Source organism: Prionailurus bengalensis, chromosome E2 (genome assembly GCF_016509475.1).
Source record: "Prionailurus bengalensis isolate Pbe53 chromosome E2, Fcat_Pben_1.1_paternal_pri, whole genome shotgun sequence".
NCBI lineage: Eukaryota > Metazoa > Chordata > Mammalia > Carnivora > Felidae > Prionailurus > Prionailurus bengalensis.
This window is the reverse complement of record NC_057352.1, coordinates 12,661,372-12,687,305: the sequence shown is the minus strand read 5'-3', so window position 1 is coordinate 12,687,305 and position 25,934 is coordinate 12,661,372. Positions and strand designations below refer to the sequence as shown.

At 43.6% G+C, this 25,934-nt stretch overlaps 1 protein-coding gene across 1 annotated transcript in view; it reads left to right on the top strand.

The window, feature by feature from the left end:
* LOC122495282 (zinc finger protein 234-like) overlaps window positions 1-25,934 on the top strand; it is a 46,769-nt gene that overhangs the window by 9,921 nt on the left and 10,914 nt on the right. Inside the window, exons 5-10 of the mRNA XM_043601018.1 lie at window positions 7,041-8,432; window positions 15,946-16,105; window positions 17,629-17,696; window positions 20,554-20,661; window positions 22,038-22,132; window positions 24,696-24,822. Coding sequence (XP_043456953.1) covers window positions 7,041-8,432; window positions 15,946-16,105; window positions 17,629-17,696; window positions 20,554-20,661; window positions 22,038-22,132; window positions 24,696-24,822 — 1,950 coding nt within the window. The remainder of the gene's footprint in view (window positions 1-7,040; window positions 8,433-15,945; window positions 16,106-17,628; window positions 17,697-20,553; window positions 20,662-22,037; window positions 22,133-24,695; window positions 24,823-25,934) is intronic.

Sequence of the window (25,934 nt, the reverse complement as noted above, 5' to 3'; positions counted from 1 at the left end):
TTTTTTTTTTTTAATTTTTTTTTTTCAACGTTTATTTATTTTTGGGACAGAGAGAGACAGAGCATGAACGGGGGAGGGGCAGAGAGAGAGGGAGACACAGAATCGGAAACAGGCTCCAGGCTCTGAGCCATCAGCCCAGAGCCCGACGCGGGGCTCGAACTCACAGACAGTGAGTGAGATCGTGACCTGGCTGAAGTCGGACGCTTCACCGACTGCGCCACCCAGGCGCCCCTCAGGACCCTTCTGATTACATTCCTCCTGGATAATCCAGGACGATCTTCCTCTTTTTCTGATCAGCTGATCAGCAGCCTGCATTGCATCTGCAACCCAGGTAACATAACAAAAGGTCACGGGTTCTGGGGATGGGACACGGACATCTTTCAGGAACCATTATTAAGTCTGTTACAGAAGCTTCTCCCTCAGGGTCCTTTACTTCTTTGCTCTGCCTGGAACAGTCTTTCCCCAAAACTTCCTGCCGGCTCTTCCCTTCTTCATTCCGGTCTCTGCAGAGCTTTACTACCATGACACAGGCCTTCTGACCATTCTGTTTAAAATACAATGCCGTCTTTACTCTTCCTGCCTTATATTGTGTCTCATATGTCTTTGCCTCTTACCCCTCTCTCTCCAGTGGATATAATCTTCAGGAGGAGAATTTTGATTGATTTGATCATTGATGTGTCCTCAGTGCCTAGACTAGTCCTGGGATGTGGCAGATACCTGTAAATGTTTATTGACTTAGTGAAGGACTTAACGGATAGGAGAAATGGACTGTATTTCTTGCTTGTGGTGATGCAGGATAGTTTATTTTTCTGAACGCTTATTACAGGCTTTTTAATTTATTTTACAGTGCGCTAAAAGGTCTTTCATTTGCAATTTGGAAAAAACTGCTGAAGACCAATTTATCTATGTCCAAAGTTTTTCCACCCCATTTTCAACGAAACAGCCCAAAGAAACATCCAGACCTTCTCTAAGAAACCAGTGCGTAGGCTTCCTTTTCACCCAGTCACTCCATGACTCATGGAAACCGCTAATAAGTGATCCATAAACCAGAGTGAATTGAAGAAACTGCAGAACATGTCTTGTCCTCAAATGGCCGGCTATCCGGTTTCTACTTATTTAGATGTAATCACACTTAAGTTTGATTCTTTATGTACCCTTGACTTGTATCACAAGGAGATTTCTTTTTTGATGTTTAAAATATTTATTGATTTACTTTTTATGTATTTTTAATTTATATCCAAGTTAGTTAACATACAGTGTAATAATGATTTCAGGAATAGAATTTAGTGATTCATCACTTACTTTGAACACCCAGTGCTCATCCCAACAAATGTCCTCCTTAATGCCCCTCACCCATTTAGCCCATCCCCCCCACCCAACACCCTGCCAGCAACCCTCAGTTTGTTCTCTGTATTTAAGAGTCTCTGATGGGGGCACCTGGGTGGTGCAGTCGGTTAAGTGTCCGACTTCAGCCAGGTCACGATCTCGCAGTCCGTGAGTTTGAGCCCCGCGTCGGGCTCTGGGCTGATGGCTCAGAGCGTGGAGCCTGTTTCCGATTCTGTGTCTCCCTCTCTCTCTGCCCCTCCCCATTCATGCTCTGTCTCTCTCTGTCTCAAAAATAAATAAACGTTAAAAAAAAAAAAATTAAAAAAAAAAAAAGAGTCTCTGGTGGTTTGTCCCCCTCCCTGTTTTTATATTATTGTTGCTTCCCTTCCCTTATGTTCATCTGTTTTCACAAGGAAACTTCTAAGCACTGTGCTTGTGACCATACAGGCAAACATGCTTTCCCTAGGGCTTTCCTTTTAGAGGGGGCATAGTCATTTCTGGAAAGAAATACTTCTTTTTTTTAAGGTTTTTATTGTAATTCCAGTTAAGGTACCATGTTACATCAGTTTCAGGTGTACGATATAGTGATTCAGCAATTCCATACATCACCTCACGCTCATCTCAACAGAGGCACTCCTTGATCCCCATCAGCCATTTCACCCACCCCCCCACATCTCCCTTCTGGTAACTACCAGTTTTTTTCTCTGTAGTTTCTTGGTTGGTCTCTGTTTTTTTTCCCCCCTTTGTTCATTTGTCTTCTTTCTTCAATTCCACGGATGAGCGAAATCACATGGTATTTGTCTTTCTTTGACTTATTTTACTTAGTATTGTACTCTCTAGATCCATCCATGTCATTGCCCATAGCAAGATTTCGTTCTTTCTTCTAGCCAGATAATGTTCCATTGTGTATATATACCACATCTTTATCCATTTACCGGTTGATGGACACTTGGGCTGCTTCCACAATTTGGCTATTGTTAATAACACTGCTATAAACATAGGGATGCATGCACGTATCCCTTTGAACTAGTTTTTTAATATTCTTTGGGTGACTAGCTGGTAGGGCAATTGCTGGATGGTAGGTTAGCTCTGTTTTTAACTTTCTGAGGAGCCCCCATACTGTTTCCACAGTGGCTGAACCAGTTTGCATTCCCACCAACAGTACACAACTCCTCACCAACACTTGCTATCTTCTGTGTTTTTGATTTTAGCCATTCTGACAGGTCTTTTGATAGGGATTGCGTTAAATATGTAGATTGCTTTGGGTAGTACAGACATTTTAACAGTATTTGCTCTTTCAGTCTCAGAGCATGGGATGTCTTTCCATCTCTTTGTGGTCGTCTTCAGTTTCTTTCATCAGTGTTTTATAGTTTTCAGAGTATAGGTCTTTCACTTCTTTGGTTAGCATAATTCCTACGTATCTCATTATTTTTAGTGCATGTGTAAATGGGATTGATTCCTTAGTTTCTTTTTCTGCTGCTTCATTACTGGTGTGTAGAAACGCAACGGATTTCTGTACATTGAATTTGTATCGTGTGACTCCACTGAATTCATTTATCAGTTCTGGCAGTTTTTTGGTGGAATCTTTCAGGTTTCCTATATAGGGGATTATGGCTTCTGCAAATAGTGAAAGTTTGACTTCTTCTTTACTGATGTGTATGCTTTTTATTTCTTTCATTTATTTATTTATTTTTAATGTTTATTCATTTTTGAGAGAGAGAGACAGAGACAGACAGAGCACGAGCAGGGGAGGGGCAAAGAGAGGGAGACACAGAATCCGAAGCAGGCTCCAACCTCTGAGCTGTCAGCACAGAGCCCGACGTGGGGCTCGAACCCGCAAACCATGAGATCATGACCTGAACTGAAGTCGGACACTTAACCGGTTAAGCCACTCAGGTGCCCCCCAGGTGCTCTTCAGATCTCCCGTTTCCGTGCTGTATGTCCATGGGCTGTTTGTCCTGCTTTCCTTCCAAGAGCAGCCCCAAAGACTTCAGGCTGTCCTCGAGCCAAGCCTGCTGACTTACAGCTCCAGGCTTTAAGCACCGCTGCTTGCAAGAACTCATGAAATTTGGCCCCTCTTGCTTTCCAAGCCAATTGCCGTGGGGATTCATTTTCCCCGTGCGCTCCCATGTGCTCGTCTGTCTCACCCCCTTCTCCACAACTACAGCTCCCTCTTCACCACAGCAGCCATGATCCGTTTCTCTCCCAAACTGTGTCCCCACACTTCCTGACTTCTCTGCGGCTTCTTCTCTACCTTTAGTTACAGAGTTTGTGCTGCCATTGTTCAGGTTGATTTCTGGGGTATTTAGGATGTCTCATAGTTACCTACTTGTATTCATGGAACAGTCCATGGGTACTCTTATTCCATTGCCATCTTCCTTCTTCCCCTCAAATACTTCTATTTAAAAAAAATATTTTTTTAAGTAATTTCTACGCCCAACATGGGGCTTGAACTTACAACACCAAGATCAAGAGTCATGTGCTTTACTGACTGACCCAACCAAGCACCCCTAGAACATCTTTTTTTGTTGTTGTTGTTAATATTTTAAAAGTTTATTTATTTTTATTTATTTTTATTTTTTATTTTTAAAAAAAAATTTTTTTTCAACGTTTATTTATTTTTGGGACAGAGAGAGACAGAGCATGAACGGGGGAGGGGCAGAGAGAGAGGGAGACACAGAATCGGAAACAGGCTCCAGGCTCTGAGCCATCAGCCCAGAGCCCGACGCGGGGCTCGAACTCACGGACCGCGAGATCGTGACCTGGCTGAAGTCGGACGCTTAACCGACTGCGCCACCCAGGCGCCCCAAGTTTATTTATTTTTAAAGAGACAGAGGCAGCATGAGCAGGGGAGGGACAGAGACAGGGAGAGAGAGAGAGAATCCCAAATAGGCTCTGCACTGTCAGCACAGAGCCCAACACGGGGCTCAAACTCCCGAACTGTGAGATCATGACCTGAGCCAAAACCAAGAATCGTATGCTTAACCGACTGAGCCACCCAGGCGCCCCAAGAAAATCTTTTTTAAAAATGAGGATTCTGATGTCTTTTCCTAGATAGCTGCCCAACAAGTGGAGAAGAAAAAAAAAATCTCAACTTCCTGATCTCTCAAGATAGTATTCAGCTTGAAAGGTTTTGTTTTGCACAGTTTGCCCATCTACAGCGCGTTGGCATCTTACAAAGCCTACATCCACCCCACTGTTGCCAAGTTTCCTCTCCATGTGCCAGAAGGGGAGGAGATGAAAGTAACCCCAGTCACACAGCTGAATGTTGTCTATACCTGATCATTTTGGTCAAAAATTAAGGTATCTATTTCTGCACCTTTATTTTCTACAAATTTAGCCATTAAAGAATAATCATTTCACATGATTTCCATACATTTATCATGAAGCCTATTGTTTCATCTGCAATTGATGAACATTATAACCTGGAAAGTATCAGGAAACAGCCCACTCAAAATTGTCACATCCTTGGAGAGACTTCTTTTTTTTTTTTTTTTAATTTTTTTTTAACGTTTATTTATTTTTGAGACAGAGACAGAGTATGAATGGGGGAGGGTCAGAGAGAGAGGGAGACACAGAATCCGAAACAGGCTCCAGGCTCTGAGCTGTCAGCACAGAGCCGACGTGGGGCTCGAACTTCCAGACCGTGAGATCATGACCTGAGCTGAAGTCAGAAGCTTAACCGACTGAGCCATCCAGGTGCCCCGGAGAGACTTCTTATATCCCCCGCCCAAAGAAAACTATTTTAATGTTTATTTATTTTTGACACACACACACACACACACACACACACACACAAAATGTGAGCAGGGGAGGGGCAGAGAGAGAGGGAGACACAAAAGCTGAAGCAGGCTCTAGGCTCTGAGCTGAGGGCACAGATCCTGATGCAGGGCTTGAACCCACGAACCATGAGATCATGACCTGAGCCGAAGTCGGATGCTTAACCGACTGAGTCACCCTGATGCCCCAAAGAAAACTATTTTAAAGGGACAGTTTATTAAATATAACCACAAACTAGCATCTACCAAGAGGTGCATACACACCTATTAATATTTTTCCAAGTTTTTGCCCTTAGGACTTTCCATTTGAACGCTTTAATTATAGACTTGCTGAGTTCCTGAACTAAGTTTTCAAACTTTCTAGAGCACAAGCCCTACTAGGAAATGCATCTTTCAGTGTACCCAAAAGAAACATTTCATTTGTGGGTAGATTTATGTGTACGACTTTATAAGAATTCTTGCAATCACCCCATTCCTATGAATAATGATACTCTGATGATTTCTGTCCCTTTTTTTCTAAATGCTTATTAAATGATTTTAAATTTATTTTACAGCCAACTAAAAGGCTTTAGTTTTCAGTCAGAAAAACTCATGTGAAAGCCTAATATTCTACATCCAAAGATTTTCCACACTGTTTAGTATGAGACAGTCCAGAAGCCTCAGAAGAAACCGGTGCATAAGCCTTTATGTATCCTTTCCACCCCTCGCGGTTCTTGCCATCTTCCAGTTCTTTCATTAGGAACACCACCCTCCTTGTATTCCTGTGGGGTACAAATTTCTGACCTCACAGTAAAACTGCAGTTTCCTGTCCCTTTTTAATTTCAGGTATCTTAATTAAGTTACTACATATATTAGCACAAAAATGAGATGAGTTACACATACTGTGTAGAATTTGCGGGAATACTTAGAACATATAGATATAATCAGTTCTGGGTGCTTGATATGTAGGATTGCAAAGAGTCTAAGCAACTGTAAGGTTTCGAGGGACAGTTCACACGGACCTCCTGTACTTGACACCAACTAAAAGTTTGAGGGGTTCCCAAAATTGCCTTCAGATTGAATAATTTTCTAAAAGGGCTGGTAGAATTCACTGAAAGCTGTTATGCTTAGTTCATTATAGGAAAGGCAGGAGAAAAAGCATAGGAGAGAGAGTTTAGAGAAGTACCATATGCAGTTTCCATTGTCTTGTCTCCATAGACTCAGGGACTTGTTATTGTGTTACTTTCCAAAATGAAAGTGTACAGTTATACACAGGATATTGGCAATTAGGGGAACTCATGTGATCCTCAGTGTCCAGAGTAATTATTGGAGCTCTGTCACATGACCATTCAGTATAGACTGAATGGTTTCATATGGTTATTCTCAGTCTCTTGGTCCACGCCACCAGGTGATTGAAAGCCCCGCCCAACATCATGTTCTTAGTTTTTCTGGTGTGGTCAGTGTCATCCCTAAATCATACTGTTAAAGTAATCTAATGTGACCGAAGTCCCTATTGCGCTCATTTCAGGCATGACATTCCAGAGTCTTAGAACTGTCTCTTTGATGTTGAGGACAGGCCTCGTTGTTTATGTAACTTATTTGCTGCATATTTTACTATTTAAGAATTTACACCGATTTATGAAATTGAGTGGAAGTCACAAAATTAATATGTATCATTATCATTTTTGTTAATTCTTTGATTTCTAACTTGTCCATTACATATGAGGCTTGGCATGATTCTAAATTTGTTTCATTGGTGCTTAGTGGATAGGACCCTACTGGATTACCTCTTGGTTTCTGTAGGCATTTAAACCAGAGACCATGGTACACACTAGAAGGATGTAGGGAATATTCCCTGGGTTCATTAAACTCTCATGCTCTTTCCTAACTGTTAAACCTTGAGGACACCGAACAAAGCCTTCATTTGCCCACATCTCTGCATTCTTTGTCTTTTAGGAGACAAAATCCAACACAAGATGGAGACTATTCCTAAAGTGGAACCACATGAAGAACTTTCCTGCTGGCAAATCTGGCAGCATATTGCAGATGATTTAACCTGGTGTCACGACTCCATGATAAAGAGTTCTCAATTCCACAGACAATGGGATTTACCCAGCCACGTTGAGGCAGCACGGTCTATAACCCACACAGGCCAGACGACTTCCCTGGGAAATGACTGCAAAAAGATCTTTAGTGATACCTCCCACTGTGATCTCCAACACATAAACTCAGGGGAGAAGTCTCACACATGTCGCGATTGTGGGAAATGCTTCTTTTATAGCTCCGCGCTTCGTGTTCATCAGAGAGTTCACCTGGGAGAGAAGCGGTATAGGTGTGAGGAGTGCGGTAAGGAATTCAGTCAGAGCTCATGCCTGCAAACTCATCAGAAAATCCACACCATAGGGAAGCCATTCAAATGTGGGGAATGTGGGAAAGGCTTCAGTCGTAGATCAGAACTTAGTAATCATTGCAGGTTACACTCGGGAGAGAAACTTTATAAGTGTGAGGGATGTGGAAAGGCCTTCATTAATGCTTGCCATCTTCAGGACCATCAGAGAGTCCACACCGGGGAGAAGCCATTCAAGTGTGATATCTGTGGTAAGAACTTCCGTCGTAGATCAGCACTTAATAGTCATTGTGTGGTCCACACGGGAGAAAAACCATACAAGTGTGAGGAGTGTGGGAAGTCCTACACTTGGCGTTCACGTCTTCGTATCCATAAGAAGGTCCACATGGGACAGAAACCATACAAATGTGAAGAATGTGGAAAGAGCTTCTTTTCTAGGACACATCTTTATTATCATCGGAGGTTCCACACAGAGGAGAAACCTTACAATTGTAAGGAATGTGGGAAGAGCTTCAGGTGGGTCTCACCTCTTTTGACACATCAGCGAGTCCACAGTGGAGAAAAACCATTCACATGTGAAGAATGTGGGAAGGGATTTGGTCAGAAATCGTGCCTGCAAGCTCATCAGAAAGTCCACACCAGAGAAAAGCCATACAAATGTGAGGAATGTGGGAAGGGCTACAAGACGAGCTTGGATCTTGATGTGCACCAGAGTGTCCATTTGGGAGAGAACCCATACACCTGTAGGACATGTGGTAAGCACTTCACTAGGACCTCAAATCTTAAAGTTCATCAGAGAGTCCACACTGGAGAGAAACCGTACAAATGTAATGTGTGTGGTAAGGTCTTCAGTCAATCTGGACATTTAAAATCTCATCAGAGAGTTCACACAGGGGAGAAACCGTACAAGTGTGAGATATGCAGTAAGCAGTTCAGTTCAAGTTCGTATGTTAAAATTCATCACAGAATCCACGTTGAGGATAAATCTCATTCTGTCTCATAGGAGGGAAAACATTTGTTTCATTAAAGTGAATGTTTCAGCCGTAGCTGAATGCATCCTGGTGATCCCAAGGTCACATAAGTGGTGCAGTTGTACAAGGTACAAGAACCTTGGCAGTTGTAGCTATCACTCCAGAAAAAGGCCTAAATATAACAATTTCTTTAGGCCTTTATCAGATTCTAATGGTGCATGTTAAAATCGATGTCCCCTGAAATAGAAGCTTCATGAGGGCAGGGAGTTTGTTTGCTGCTGAATCTATACAATCAGCATTGAATAGCACTCTGTGTATGCACTTAGTACACATTTGTTAAATGAATCAAAAGGAAGAGAGAATTAGGGAAGACTGTGGAGTAGGAGGACGCTAAGCTCCTCTCCTCTCATCGATGCAACTAGACAACACTCACATCAGCGTAAATAACCCAGAAATGGACCCCGACACTGGCAGAACAAAGTCAACATCTAAAGGTGTAAAAGAGGCCATATCAGAGAAGGTAGGAAGGGCAAAGATGCAGTTTGGGAGTGAGCCAGACTGGCCGTCTGTGGAGGGGAAGGAACCAGTGGTGTAGAGAAGACAAAAAACAGACTGTCACACTGGGGAGCCCACATGGGGAAGATGAATCCCTGTAACACTTGGCTTTGAAAGCGAGAGGGGCCAAGTGGCATGAGTTCTTAGCAGCCAGCTGGACTTAAAGCCTGGATTTCCAGTATCTGTGGGCTGGGCTCTGGGAGAGCACGATGAACAGCTGGTGGAGACACAACCAGGAATCAAGTTTGGCAAATGCCAGGGGCAGACAGCAGGGACAGCAATTTACTGAGTGTGGCCTGGAGAGCAGGGATCATGGGGACACTCCTTTGGGAACAAAGGAGGGAACCATTTCCCTCCCTGGCCCCCCCAGCATAAGCACGTGGGTACCTGCTGGAACCAGCATGGCGCCCACACTCCTTACCTAACTTGGTTACACCAGCCCCTGCCCCCCTGTGCTCTGGTGGGTCTGCCTTTCCCAATCACACCTGCTTCAGTCCCGGCACTGTGAAGACCAGAGCAAGCCTACCTTGTCTCCTGACCTGTGTGTTTTGCAGAACATCAGTTCTAGAGGTGGCAGCTTCAACAGGTCTCATTTCACAAACAGACCAGCACATATCATTAAAATGGGCTCTACCCAGCTGGGACCAAACACTGCCCACAATAGGCAAAGAGAGCCTCTGCAGGTGACCAGACTGAATAAAAAGAGCCCAGGACACAGCACTGGGGCACAGGCAACACACATAGGAGACCCTGCCCCTGAAGCGACAGGTCCCAGGAAACAGGAGACCGTGCACTGCAGGGCACTACAGGACTTGTTCTTCATAAGGGCATTACCTTCAAGAGCAAGAGACACAGCTGACTTTCCTAATATGCAGAAATAGACATGGAGACAAAATGAGATGGGAATATCTCCCAAATGAAAGTACAGGACCAAACCACAGCAAGAGACCTAAGCGAAATGGATATAAGTAATATTCCAGACAGAGAATTTAAAGTAATGATCACAGATACTCACTTGGTTTGAGAAGAGTGGAGGACATCACTGAGACCCTTAATAGATTAAAAAGAACCAAGCAGAGATGAACACAATAAGTTAAAAATGCACTTGATGGGATAAGAAGAAGGTGAGATGAAACAGGAATGAATGAATGTCCTGGAAGACAGAGTAATGGAAAGTAAGCCACACAAATGAGAGGAAGAAAATCATGGAGATTGAGGATAGGGAACTCAATGGCTCCGTCAAGCATAATAGCATAATAACATTTGCATTAAAGGGACCCCAAAAGAAAAGGGGGCAGAAATTTTACCTGAAGAAATAATAGCTGAAAACTTACCTAATGTGAGGAAGGAAACATAACCAGATCCAGGAGGCAGAGATCCACCCAAAAAATCAGCCCAAGGATGTCCACACCAAGATACATATTTGTTAAAATGGCAAAAAGTGATAAAATATTTTAAATGAACCTAAGAGGCAAAATGTGCAATCTTTACAAATTGTATCTGGAAAAGGAAACCAGCAAAAAACTAATAAATAATTCTGAGGAACAAATAGTTGAAATGCAGAAATACACTGAGTACTGTGTTCCACAGCATTATTTTGGTAGTTTCCTATTATGGTTGGCTCTGGCTATCAGCCTGTGTTCTGAGGTTGAGTTCTTATTTTTCATGTCTTGATCTCATATCCCATTGGTTTACGCAGTAGCAGTTGAACTCTTGTGATTTTTTTCTCACACTGCAGACTGAAACAATTTAACTTCACAATAACTGGCCACTGCACATATCTTAATTGAATTTTCTCAACAAAGTTAAGGCAAGGGTTCAAAGAAACACTAAAAACATCAGATTTATATAGTAGTGATAAAAACATTTTTCTTAATTTTGAATTTGTCATTGAGTTTTAAATTTCTGCATTTCCATGTAGTCTTTGATATGATTGCCTTCTAATTGTAGGATTTTTTTTTAAATCAAACTTCTGTGGTAGAAATTTATGCCAATTTGAAGGACATTTAATTTGTCAGCTTCCCATATTTTCCCCTCATCCCCATGAAAATAAATACTAGAAAAATTTGGGATGTGGTGATTGCATCAAATACATTAACTACAGGGTGCAGAAATGACAGTTATATGTTTTTCTTGGTGACAATAAAAACATTTTTTTGAAAAGCAGTATATTTCAGAATGTGTAACATGCAACTTCGATCTGGAAATCATACTATAGGAACATACTATGAGATTCAAACAATGAAAAGATGAATACCACATCAATAACGTCACAGAGTTTTAACAATGGAAATAACAAGTGTTCAATAAGAATTTGTTTAAATTTCATATATTCCCATAATAACATGGGGCCATTAAATTAATGTCAAGGACATGTAATACCAGGAGAAGAACATAATAAAAGCTTTGTGAAATCAGACCATAGCCTTCATAGTGTAATAAATTCATAATTCTGTGTATTATGTGTTTATATACATACATAACATAGAAATGGATACTCTAAATGATATTCTTCGGCAAGGAGTATTTGGTGGCGTTTTCCATTCTGTAATTCTACTGTGTGTTATTTCTCAGTGAACATCAATTTGATCAAACTGGCAAATTACAATAGAATTTGAAAGATGATTAGGAGTCCCTTATAGTTGGGTCACCTACTAAGATTGTTCTGCATTATCATATGGCAGATAAGATCAAAACTAAGGAATAAGACACAATTTGTATTCACAGATAAACTAATGAGTATGGTCAGCCATGTTTGTTGTTGATGCACAAGATTCATCTTGAGGCATAAGCCAGGGAGCAGGCAAATACTGGAGATAGTAAAGTAGTTATGTTGTGGAGGTTAAGAAAAATGCTTTGAAGAAAAAAAGGTGCATGGGTAGGGATCTTACAGAGCATTATAGCATTGGAGCCTCTAAGGAGAAAGAAGCTTTGGATGCCATTCCACACTCCGTGGATGCCATGGTGTTATTTTAAGTGTATTGACTGAGGGGTTTACTTACAAAGTGTATCTAATAGATTCATTTTCATAATCAATTTTCTGGGCTGTATCTCCACAGAATACTAGATACTGCGATCCATGCTATCTCAATTTGCATAGTGGCTTGAGGGTCCCTTCTACCACCTTCAGGTTCTGTGACTTGCTGAGAGGACACAGAATATAGTTGGATTTAGGACTATATTTCAGTGAAAGAATACATGTGTGAAATGCCTACAATAGGACTACAAAAGAAAGGGGTTTTAAAAGGGATTCTTTAAAAAAAATATTCATTTTTGATAGCATGAGTGGGGGAGGCACAGGGACAGAGGGGGACAGAGGATGCGAAGTGGACTCTGCACTGACAGGAGCAAGCCCAATGTGGGATTTGAACTCACAAACTGAGATCATGACCTGAGCCAAAGTCGGATGCTCAACCCACTGAGCTACCCAGGCACCCCTGAGAACCTAGGGTTCTTGTTTTTGTCTATTTTTCTTTTTTTAATGTTTATTCATTTTTGAGAGACACAGACCGTGTGAGTGGAGGAGGGGCAGAGAGAGAGGGAGTCACAGAAGCTGACGCAGGCTCCCGGCTCTGAGCTGTCAGTACAGAGCCCGACGCGGGGCTCGAACCCACGAGCTGTGAAATCATGACTTGAGCCGAAGTCGGACGCCTAACCGACTGAGCCACCCAGGCGCCCCTGAGAACCTAGGGTTCTTAATGAGGGCTGGTCATGTAGGCGCCATCTACTTAGCACGTGACAAATTCAAACCTTCAACAGAGAAAGCAGATGTTCAAAAGAAACCTTGTTGCGCAGTTGAGACACAGTGAACAGCTCTGACCAGTGATGGACGGAGTAAGTCTTCCCAAATCCATGTTCCCTGACACCAGCCGAAATCCAGCCTTGCAAGCAGGCCTAAGGACCATATATAATAGCAAACCTACTACTCCTCAGGGGATGTGCCAAAACGCTTAATTCATCCAGAAACACACCAGTAGTTGGACAAGTTGGGCTTATTATTTGTTGCAGTGGAGTACACCCACCAGGGAAAACCATGAAGCGTCACGAGAGAAAGAGGGTGTCAGAAAGAATCTATTCTAGGATTTGAGCTCTGTTTGGGTGGTTTAGGGAAGGCCTAAAGAAGCAGGGTTCCTGGAGATGAACTACCGTCGGAAAGCAGGAGGAATTCTAAGAGTGAGTATTTCAACAGGTGTTACCTTTTGGGAAGGCAGCCTGGAACAAGAATAAAGGTCCAAGTGACAAAGAAGTAGCAGTCACCCATCTAGCAAAAAAGGGATGTTAGGCATTGTGTGATGGCACAGTGACCTCGTTTTTGTGTGCATCTCAACAAAATTAAGAAGGGGACTTGTTTCGTCTCACTTTACCATGGTCTCAGAGAACGCTCATTCGAGGATGGTATTCTGTGATTCATTTATGTCCAAAGGAGACTAACATGGCCTAGCTTCGAGGGCTACACCAGCTTCCAGATGTCGGGCTGTTTCGTTTTTAGTTCTCAGTCCATCCAGTGTAACATTCTACAGCCATCATTTGGAAGGAGTTAGACTTTTTTCAAAAAAATTTTTAAATGTTTCTATTTATTTTTGAGACAGAGAGAGACAGAGCATGAGCAGGGGAGGGGCAGAGAGAGGGAGACACAGAATCTGAAGCAGCTGAAGTCGGATGCTTAACCGACTGAGCCACCCAAGCGCCCCTAGACTTTCAAAACTGGTATTACAAAATGTTCAGCTTATATAGATATAGAACATGAGACTTCATTTTATTTTTCAATTACTTTTTTTTTAGAGAGAGAGAGACTGTGTGTTTGTGGGGGGTGGTCAGAGGGGCAGAAGGAGAAAGAGAATCTTAAGTAGGCTCCACACCCAGCACAGACCCTGACAAAGGGCTTGATCTCACCTCCGTGAGATCATGCCCTGAGCCAAAATCAAGAGCGAGACACTCAACCAACTGAACCACCCAGGCACCCTGAGACTTCATTTTAAAAATTAAATACAGGGGCGCTTGGGTGGCTCAGTCAGTTGAGCGTCCGACTTCGGCTCAGGTCATGATCTCAGACAGTGAGTTCGAGCCCCGCGTCGGGCTCTGTGCTGACAGCCCAGAGCCTGGAGCCTGCTTCGGATTCTGTGTCTCCCTCTCTCTCTGCCCCTCCCCCGCTCATCTGTCTCACTTAGAAACAAATAAACATTTAAAAAATTCTTTAAAAAAATAAAAATAAATAAAAATTAAATATATATGTTGATAGATAGCTAGATATAGATATATATTGATATATGTTTATGGGGAGACAATTTTTACCTTCAGGAGGAAGGATTCTAGGTGCATTTTTCTTATTTTGCTTCATACTATTTTTAGTTTTTAGTAACATACATCTTTTAAAATTAACTATATGCAATAAAATAACTATAAAATATAAGATATTTTTATCAGAAAGTATAAAGGAAAAAACTCAATACTAAAATATGCTCTCTCACCTACAGAATCCTCCTCCGTGATTTGCCTTTAAATCATGGGCTTTGGGTGTCAGAATCACTCCAGTGTCAAGTTCTGCAGCTATTACCCTTGCTTTGAGATACTGGACAATTTTGTAACTTCACAGAAGCTTGACATGTTCACCTCCAAAGTAGGGATAATAATTTTAAAAATTTTTTTATTTTAGAGACAGAGTGAGCGAGAGCGCACACATAGGGGAGGGGCAAAAGAAGAGAATCCCAAGCAGGCTCCCTGATCAGCGCAGAGGCCAACGTGGGGCCGGATCCCACCACCCTGAGATCATGACCCGAGCCAAAATCAAGAATCACATGCTCAACCTGCTGAGCCACCCAGGCACCCCGGGATAATAATTTTAATATACAGTTTAAATGAGGGAAGCGTGCTTTTCCATGAGGACAAGCTTCCACTTGGGCCCTAAATTCCTCCCAAGTCTGTGGTGTGTCTGGAGTAGAAGCGGGTAACTTCCTCGCTTCTCACCGCCCCTCCCGAATAATTCTCCCTCACCCATTCTTTGAACTCTGTTTTGGCCTCATATCGTCAGATTACATTAAACATCCTCCCCCTCTCAGTCGTCTAGCGTCCCTTAAGCAATCATTCCCCGTTAATTTCTTGAAGATTGCACCTCCTCACCTAATCCCTTTCCAACAACACTCCTGTCACAATTGGAGGCATTTCGAATTCGGAAGTCGTGTCCATGGAATAATTTCGCTGAGGACTCAGGCAGAGAGGTAACACAGACTCTTAACATGGAAACCCGTATTACCACCTAGGAAGTCGGGACTGCGTGACCCCTTCCATTCTGGCATGTGGGGAAGCGTAGACAAGGAGCTTCCAGCAGCCGCAACTTGTTTAGGAGCGCGAGCCTGAGAACCTTTTGCCTTTAGCATTCTGGGAGATGTAGTCCCCGCGCTCCGTGTAGTCGCGCTCACTTCCGCTCAGGAAGGCGGGTCTGGTGCATCCTGGGAGATGTAGTCCAGAAGCTCCAGGTTCTCGCGGGCACTTCCGCTGGGGGAGTGGGAGGTTGCTCCTGAATTTTCTATGGGAGCGGTGCGTCAGTTCCGCCTCTCCCAGCGCTTCCAAACTTCCTGAATCTGTGCTTGGAACCTGCAGCGACAGGGCGACTTAGGGGGGAAAAAAAGCCTGAGCGGAGCACGCAGGTATTAGCGGGGCGGAAGGCAGTGGTGTGCGTCTCTGGGGGAGTCTCTGCGTTCGTGGTGGGTCCCGAGGCCCGGGGTGGGGCGTGGGGTGGGGTCACCTATCGCCTGGCTTGAGTTTCTGCTTGTCTCCGCTCGCCCCGTCCGCCTCCCTACACCCACGCGTGCCTGTGCATCCTGGTGTTCCAGGATTGTAAGAGGTGGTGAAAGAGGACTTCAGCTGCCTCCATTTTGACCTCAAACTTTCTGGTTGGCTTCTTTCCAGCTTGTCTCTTGGCGCAGGTGGCACAGCCTTGAGGGCAAAGCAGCCCCTGGTGAGAACCTAAACTAACCCCTCAAGCCGTAAGGGCTGCCCTGCGCCAGCAAGACCCCGTTTGTGATTGACCCCAAGATAGTAATCCATTTGACCTTCGCTGCCCACCTGCAGTACCCGCCCGCCTTCACCCCACCTTTTGCTTGTATAAACCTGGACGTATTTTCAGGCACTTTGAAGACAGTCTTGGAGCCGTTAGTCTGCAGTCTTTTGGCGTTCGCCTTACTGAGATAAATTCTTTTCTTATTCACCTGGACTAGATTCTCTGCCTTCGGATTTTGTCAGCAGCGAGGGACCAAATGGGGTCGGTCTGTTTGGGACCTCCCCAAAGCCAGATGCTCTTGCCCCCTCCTCCCCACCCCGCCGCCGCTCGCCAGCTATGGCTGTGGCAATAAAAATCTCAAAACAGCTCCTGGCGTATGGTGAATGGTGATCTCTTTTTGGTATTAATTTCCCGAGCATCAGTCAAGTCCCCAGGTTAGGGTCACATGTCCAACTGCGGTGATCTTTGCTCTTCTCTGATTCCTGGTGGATCAGGTTGCTGGATCATCCTGGGCTCCGTCTTTAAAAAAAAAAAAAATTTTTTTTTTTAATGTTTTTATTTGTTTTGGGGAGAGAGACAGAGCATGAGTGGGGGAGGGGCAGAGAGAGAGGGAGACACAGAGTTCGAAGCAGGCTCCAGGCTCTAAGCCATCAGCACAGAGCCTAATGTGGGGCTCGAACCCACAAACTGTGAGATCATGACCTGAGCGGAAGCCGGACGCTCAACTGACTGAGCCACTCAGGCACCCCATCCTGGGCCCCTTCTAATCTCTCTTTTCAGAAGGTGTGGGTAGTAATGGAACTAAGGTTGAGTTCCCATCTTGGTGACTCAGAAACCTTACCAGATTGAGTTGTTGCATAAAGAAAACTTTGATTTGCAAGCAAAGAAGGAAATCACAGGGGAATAGCTTCCGCAGCCAGGAATCCCCAAAAGAGGGTGGATGGCTTCCTTTTGTTTAGGGTTAGGATGGATATTTAGATAGGGAAGGCTTGTCATGGTATGTAGAGGCAGGCATAGGGATGAGCATGCGCCCTAAGGAAACATGCCTATATGTTGTGTGTTATGTACGTGAGGCTGAGGTTCCTCCTTGGGCAGAAATTTTAGGATTATAATGAGGTAAAGGTAATTGTAGGTCAGTCCAGAAGCCACTCCATGGTCCTTCTGTGCAGGCACGAGTTGGGGTTCTAGCGCAGAAGTTCTGGGTGGTCTGGGTCTGCGGCAGGTCTTGTCAGGGCAGTTGTCATCACCTGAGGTTTCCGGTTTCATTCGCCGGAGTTAAGAGGTAAGCTAGAAAAGAGAGCTTAAGGGAAAATGTAAGACATAGGTGGGTGAGTACAAGCAGGTGGGCGTTAGATGTCAGGTCTTGGGGTCTAGTTGGTGATGAGGGTTGCTTCCAGATTGCATTATTATTATTATTATTATTATTATTATTATTATTATTATTTTAGAGAGAGAGAGAGAGAGAGGATGCATGAGTTGGGGAGAGGGGCACAGGGAGAGAGAGAATCTTAACAGGCTCCACAACCCTGGGATCACGACCTGAGGCGAAATCAAGAGTCTCTTGCACAACCAACCAGCTGAGTCACCCCAGGCGCCCCCCTAGATTGCACTGTTATTGAGGACAGTGACATGATCATGGCATTTCATGACATTATATTTTTCTTCCCCAGCCTGATTTCTCAGAAAGGGCTGCACAGAGGTGGAAAGAGTGACTCCCCTGGCTACTGACAGCAAAGTTCCACGTGAGTGGGATTTGGCATCTTTCTTTCTTTCTTTCTTTCTTTCTTCCTTCCTTCCTTCCTTCCTTCCTTCCTTCCTTCCTTCCTTCCTTCCTTCCTTTCTTTCTTTCTTTCTTTTCTTTCTCTCTCTCTCTCTCTCTCTCTTTCTTTCTTTCTTTCTTTCTTTTTAATGTTTATTTATTTTGAGAGAAAGCGTGTGTGGGTGAGTTGGGGAGGGGGAGAGAGAGGGAGAGAGAGAGAATCCCAAGCAGGTCCCCTGCTGTCAGCACAGAGCCTGTCACGGCCTGGGAGAAGGAGGGGGGTTGCTCATTCTCCCTACCTGAGATCATGACCTGAGCAGAAATCAGGAGTCAGACGCTTAACGGACTGAGCCACCCAGGGGCCCCTGGGCATTTTTCTTTTACAACGATAGTCACATCAATTAGATAATGTATAGGTTGTGTAATTGGGCGTGGGTCTTAGTAATAATCCTTAATTGCCAACCTCAACCATGATGGTTTTATACAAATAAATATATTGGGCCACACCACAGCTATGCGAAGAAATTCTGCCTTTTTTTTTTTTTTTTCCTAGTCAATAAAATGAGATTGAGACCCAGGGAGCATAAGTGATTTGCCCACAGTCCCCACCTAGTAAGAGGCTGAACTGGGGTTGGAATGAAGGCAGCCTGAGTCCAGAGCTCAGGTTGCTAATCTCTTGAGCATGTTCTGCAGCTGTAGGAACCAGCAGGCATCAGACCCTGGGGTAGTTAGTACTTGGGTCTGGAGGACCTTAAAAGCAAGGCTAACGGGCTTTGACTTTTCTGAGTTTTTAGAAGCATTGTGAACTATTTTATTCTGCTTATTACTAGTAATATGCTTTATTCTTTTTTTTTTTTTTGAAGTTGATTTATGTATTTTGAGAGAGACAGAGGCATTGTGAGTGGGGGAGGGAAAGAGAGAATCCCAAGTAGGCTCAGCAGTGCCAGCACATAGCCCAATATAGGGGCCCAAACCCATGAAACCATGAGACATGACCTGAGCTGAAACTGAGAGTCGGACACCTAACCGACTGAGCCACCCACGTGCCTCCTTAAAGAACTGTATCATTATGGAACAATCAAAAAACACAGAAATATGAGGGAAAAATTATTTTATTTTTTAAGAAATTTTTTAAATGTTTACTTTTTGAGAGAGAGAGTGTGAGTGCGGGAGAGACAGAGAGGGAGGAGACACAGAATCGTAAGCAGGCTCCAGGCTCCGAGCTGTCAGCACAGAGCCCTACGCGGGGCTTGAACTCGGGAACCGTGAGATCATGACCTGGGCCGAAGTCGGACACTTAACCGACTGAGCCACCAGGCGCTCTGGAAAAAATTTTAATTACCTGGTAATCGAGGATGTAAAGATAATAACTGTGAAGCTTTTAATGAATTTCTATTTGGTGGTTATGTATATTTGTATGTTTGTTTATGAACATTTTACACAATGATCATATTTTTCTGTGTGTAACTTCTGATGTATTTTAACTATGGAAATTTTGTTTACGATTTAAAAAAAAATTTTTTTTAATGTTTCTTTATTTTTGAGAGAGAGAGAGGGAGAGACAGAACACAAGCAGGGGAGGGGCAGAGAGGCAGACACAGAATCCAAAGCAAGCTTCAGGCTCTGAACTGACAGCACAGAGCCCGACGCGGGGCTCGAGTTCATGAACTGTGACTTCATGACCTGAGCTGAAGTCAGAGGCTTAATCGACTGAGCCACCCAGGCGCCCCTTTTTTTAACGATTTTTAAGTAACCTCTACACCCGTTGTGGGGCTCATATGATCAAGAGTTGAGCCAGCCAGGCAAGGTGCCACAGAGCTATGGCCAATTTTTAAACATTGCCAAGAAAAATGAATTTCCATTTAATTTCATGATCATCTTTATTATCCCCGTTATTATTGTTGTTCCTGTGACTGTTTCCTGACAGTATAAGACTTTATTTTTGCATAATTTAAAATTAAAAATTTTTCCATTGAAAAGTTGCAAAACTAGTGTAAGGAGTTCCCATATACTCTTTTTTAAGTTGTTTTCTTTTTTCTAACTTATGTGTTTTGAGAGAGAGCGAGTTGAAGAGGGGCAGAGAGAGAGGTAGAGAGAAAATCCCAAGCAGGCTCCTTGCTGTCTTGTGCAGAGCCTGATGCAGGGCTCAATCCCACGAACCTTGAAATCACTACCTGAGCTGAGATGAAGAGCCAGATGCTTACCTGATTGAGCCATCTAGGTGCCCCCTCAAATACTCTTTACACAAATTCCCCAATTGTTTACATTTTGCCTGTCTGTCTTGTGGCTCCGTCAGCCACATAACACCAGGAATATACCTGCAATTCAATGACAGCTTCTTTTAGCTTTCTGAAGGAAGGAAGCCCCACATATGGGTAATCAGGTATCTTGGTAAAAAGGATTTAGGGGAGGCTGATTACAGAATTTTAACATCCCGTGCTTGGTAATATTGGATGTTATACTATATGATAGAATTATCTATCAGATGTTAGATGTTTAGTAAGTAATTACAAATAGTAGTTAATGGTGTTGTTACTTATTAAATAATGCTAGATAACATATAACATCCTGGTTTGTAATCTGCAGTCTTCTATTTAATTTCGTTCTGTTTTTCATGTATAAACGCCTTATCACCAGTCTCCCCTCCCCCATCTCATTTCAAAGTCCAACTTTATGTACTGCCTTAAACTGTATATTTGTTGATAGACATTGTACAAAAATTTTATCATAAACTTGATATTCTTTAATGTGGAATGCATTCCATAACCTTTGTGTTTTTTGTTGATGGTGCTTCTTTTTTTTTTTTTTTTTTTTTTTTTACTTTTTGTTTTTCACGTAAGCTCTACACCCAACGTGGGGCCCGAACTCACAACCCGGAGAGCAAGAGTCACACGTGCCATCGACTGAGCCAGGTGCCCCTGTTCTTGATGCTTTTGAAGAGTGTAGAGGCAAGTTAGTTTGGAGAAAGTTCTCCATTTGGGGTTTATCAGATGTACTGACTACATGTTTAGGTTCGGTAATGCGGCATTAGCAGGGATCCCATAGAACATTGAGGCGTCCTTGACATTGCAGCATAACAGGAGCCAAAGGACGTCGGTCTGTCCGTATATCGGTGAACTCAACGTTGTTACCTAAGCTAAGGTGATTTCTATTAGGTTTCTCCACTGCGAAGTCACTAATTTTTATTTATTATATTTTTTTAAAGATCGTATTTTTTAAGTAACCTCTATACCCAGCGTGGGGCTGGAACTCACAACCCCCAGATCTAGAGTCGCACGCTTTACCGACTGAACCAGCCAGACTCCCCTAAAGTTACTATTTTTTAAATCAAAATGAGTAAAGTTTATGGGGAGATACACTTACTGGTTGGCATTCTGCTGTGAGGCCAGGCTTCCCCATGTTCCCTGCTTATTCACTCAAATATAAATACCTTTTTTTTTTTTTAATTTTTTTTTTAACGTTTTATTTATTTTTGAGACAGAGAGAGACAGAACATGAACGGGGGAGGGGCAGAGAGAGAGGGAGACACAGAATGGAAGCAGGCTCCAGGCTCTGAGCCATCAGCCCAGAGCCCGACGCGGGGCTCGAACTCACGGACCGTGAGATCGTGACCTGAGCTGAAGTCGGACGCTCAACCGATTGAGCCACCCAGGCGCCCCTCAAATATAAATACCTTTATCAAGATGCACTCAGAATCTGTCAATTAGTTTTGTGATTTAAATGACACGTAGATGAACAAACATTTATTTATATCAACTTGATGTGTATTGTACATATCATAGAATCTGCCCATTTTAGTTACACAAATCGGTGATTTTTAGTAACTTCGCTGAGTGGTGCAGCCATTGCTGTAATTCAGTTAGAACATGTTCATTCCCCCAGTTGGATTCCTCGGGCCCATTTTCAGTTCACCTCCATTTTCTCCCCTAATACCCAGGTGACCACCAACCTGCTTTCTTTCTCTTTAGATTTGCCTCTTCTGGACATTTTCTAGAAATGGAATCATAAAATATCTGGCCTTTTGTGACTGGCTTCTTTGACTTTCAGCAGCGTTTACCAGGTTCATCCATGTTGCAGCATGACCCATACTTCATTCCTTTTAATTATAGTAAAAGTATCTGAAAAACATTCCACTGTACAGATTTGTCACAATTTGTTTATTCGTGCATAGGTCATAGGTCGACATTTCGGTGGTTTCCGGTTGGAGGGTTATCAGGAATAATGGTGCTGTGAACACTCATGTACGGATTTCCAGTAATCATCCCGGGACGGGAGGGGAGTGACATCCCGGGCTACCTTTAATGTCTTTTTTCCGCTTCCCTAGGCCCCCCACCAGGCGCCGTTCTGCCTTCCTGGGATCTGTGCAACTCTGCGCTCTGCACACTGCCAGAAGTCGGAGGACCCGTGACCATGTTCAAGGTGAGTAGGGCTTGCCTTTCTCACTTTCCAGATTCCATCTCATTATTCAGATGATCACACCTTTTTCTGGGGATGACTCAAGCAGAACTCCAGGCGTTTGAGGACCTGTTTTGTGCCAGGGTCTTCCCTTGTCCCTTTTGAATTTACTTTGCATGTATTTTTAGTTTTTGTTTTATTATTATTTTTCTTACGGAGTAGAAAAATTACTAGAAATAAGCAATTCTTCCAATTCATTACTTCCTTTCTGACAAGTGAGCTATTTTTATTTTCTCCCTCTCTTGTCAGTATCCATAACTCAATTTGTATTTGTGATATACATCTGATTTTAATTCTGATTTTTTTCCTTTAATGTTTTGTAATGTTCATTTTTCACAGTTGCATCCTGTCCCCATGGAATCGATGTACTTTTTATCTTTACTTCCTGTTCAAAGACATGTATGTGGTTTAGGGATTTTACTGTTTTTTATTTTTTTATTTTTGAGAGAGAGCGTGAGCAGGGGTGGAGAGAAGAGAGAGAGAGAGAGAGAGAGAGAGAATGAGAATAAAAGCAGGCTCCATGCTGTCAGCACAGAGTCCAATGCAGGGCTTTTGAACCCACAAACCATGAGATCATGACCTGAGCTGAAACCAAGAATCAGACGTTTAACCAACCGAGCCACCCAGGCACCCCTCGAGAGATGATTTCCACAGCTGGCCTGCTCCCTGACCCCTTTCTCAGAGTCACCCCGCCACACTGACCTGCTCAGCGCTGCAGGCACGTTGATAGCAGTTAGCACAGTCGTTTATAAAATTTAAATTTTAAATGTAAAATCTTTAAATTTCTCTGTGGCCAGAGATACCTGATACGGAATTACCAGGAGCAAATACCTGGGGCAAAAATGCTTGCTACAGGGATGCCAAGATAAAAAGGCAGAGCCCATAATAGGAATCTTATGCATATGGTAAAGGGCAAAAATCCAGTGAAATACAAACAAGGATGAGAGTAGGCATGTGAAAAATGAGAAACACAAATAAACATCTCAAAGGTGGTTCTGTGAATTTACAGTCAGATAAGTGGCAATAATAATACAAGTTGTTCTTATAAACCAGATTACCAAAACCGTGGAAAAATGTATAGCCTACTCTTGGCTGTCATTTGGAGACCCAGGACTGTTGTATTCTTTTGAAAGATTAGCGGTGTAGGAAAAAGAGGGGGAAGAAAATCTGCCATCATATGATCACAATTTTACACGTGCTCATTTTTGACGTTTTCATTTTCCTTTGCGATCATTTTCAAGTGGTCAGGGAAACAAGGTCTACGTAAAATGATGTTCTTTGCAGGATACGTTGTAATGAGAAAAATGCGTAAAATTAAATACTGTTTAATCGGTGTCGTTAAGTATAGTTTTCTGTTCTCTGGGGTAACAGCCGCAAAATGAGATGAAATATTTTTTTAATTTATTTATTTTAGAGAGCCAGAGCAAGTGGGGGAGGGGCAGAGAGAGAAGAAGAGAGAGAATCCCAAGCAGGTTCTGCACTGCCAGCACAGAGCCTGATGTGGGGCTTGAACTCTCTAACCATGAAATCACGACCTGAGCTGAAATGAAGAGTTGGACACTTAACCAATGAGCCACCCAGTCACCCTGAGGGGAAATATTTTTATTTTTTATTTTTTTAGAGAGCTTGGGAGCAAGTGTATGCAGGTGGGGGAAGGGCAGAGGGAGAGAGAGAATCCCAAGCAGGCTCCACGCCTGCTGCAGACCCCACCCTGGGGCTCGAGTTCACAACCGTGAGATCTGAGATCATGACCTGAGCCAAAATCAAGATTGGACGCTAACCAGCTGAACCACCCGGGTGCCCTGATGAGATAGTTGTTGGTAATGGCAACGTGAAGAAATAATATGAATAATAAAGGTCTGTTAGGCACTTACTCTGTGCCATGCACTGTTCCAAGTGTTAGGGATATTCCCTTGTTTAAATCTTGAAGGAACTCTGTCACAGAAGGACCGCATACGGAGAAGAAACTCAGGCACATGGACAGACTTGTCCAAAGTCACACAGCTAGTAAGGCACAGGCCCTTCGGAATCGGCTCCGGAACATGATGCTGAACATTACATGGGAGAACCACGTAGCTGTCCCACGAGGTTAGCAAAAGCTCGTTAGTGGCACATGTGAAAGCAAAGTGATAGGGTTCGTGCGTGTGTGAGAGGAAGAAGGTGGGTGTTGTCAAACGTTTGAACTAAATTGCTGAATGCTTCTGGGGCAGTCAGCACCACGCGTCGCGAAGTGAAACGTGTGTTGTCCAGGATGCGTGTTTAGAGTTTTTGGCGGTTACTTGTAAGTAGACTCCACGAGGACACAAAAACACAAGGACGTTGTCATTGCCACACATTTTGGTGAGGCTGACGAAACTCACCATGGCATTGGCCGGGTAGAAGGAGAAGCGCCTGGAAGGCTACAGATGGACTTGAGTCCCTCACACTCTGGAATTACGTCCCACCATCCTCTCCAGCTTTTCCGTGCTGCCCCGCTCCCAGTGGCCTTTGGGTGCGAGATTGAGGTTATATGTGCTTGGTGTTGTAGGAGGCTGTGACGTTCAAGGACGTGGCTGTGGTCTTCACGGAGGAGGAGCTGGGGCTGCTTGACCCCGCCCAGAAGAAGCTGTATGGAGACGTGATGCTGGAGAACTTCCGGAACCTGCTCTCTCTGGGTGAGGACAGGCGCTCTGTGACTCAGTGTCAGCTTCCTGGATTGGCTTTCTGTGTTTGTGTGTTCAAAGCTTTGGGGATCTTGAAATGGTCCCTTGTATTTATGGTATACTAACAATTTTTAAAAACATAAAGTGGAAAATCTCAGTTTATTAGAACAGAATATATTGCAGCAAGATCTCCCGCCAATTTTGTCTGTGGTGTAGGAGCCCGGGAGATTTAGTGAAAATAGACATTGGTTAGAAATAGGTGTTTGTAGGGGCGCCTGGGTGGCGCAGTCGGTTAAGCGTCCGACTTCAGCCAGGTCACGATCTCGCGGTCCGTGAGTTCGAGCCCCGCGTCGGGCTCTGGGCTGATGGCTCAGAGCCTGGAGCCTGTTTCCGATTCTGTGTCTCCCTCTCTCTCTGCCCCTCCCCTGTTCATGCTCTGTCTCTCTCTGTCCCAAAAACAAATAAACGTTGAAAAAAAAATTTTTTTTTAAAGAAATAGGTGTTTGTAATGCACGTTTCTGCATGTATGTCTGGGTCTTGAAATATGGGCCATGTTTGTTTGTTTTTTTAATTTTTTTAATGTTTATTTTTGAGAGAGAGAGACAGAGTGTGAGCGGGTGAGGTGCAGAGAAAGAGGGAGACACAGAATCCAAAGCAGGCTCCAGGCTCTGAGCGGTCAGCACAGAGCCCAACTCAGGGCTCGAACCCACAAACCGCGAGATCATGGGCTGAGCCGAAGTCGGAGGCTTAACCAACTGAGCCACCCAGGTGCCCCAATATGGGCCATGTTTTTAAAAATGTTTGAAAAATGCTGGTTTTGATTAATTGATCAGTATGTGCAGGAATCCAAATGTTCAGTCGATTGTACCTTTAGTGTGCATTCTATTTATTTCTAAATGTCTATTTAGTTTTGAGAGCATGTGTGCTCAAGCACGTGAGTGGGGGAGGGGCAGAGAGAAGGAGAGACGGGATCTGAAGTGGGTTCGAGCTCACGAACCATGACATCATGCGTTGAGCCAAAGTTAGATCCTTAACCAACTGAGCCACCCAGGCGCCCCTAATGTGTTCGTTTTAAATACGGACTTTGCATGCTCACAAAGCACCGCCTCTTCAAACATGATACA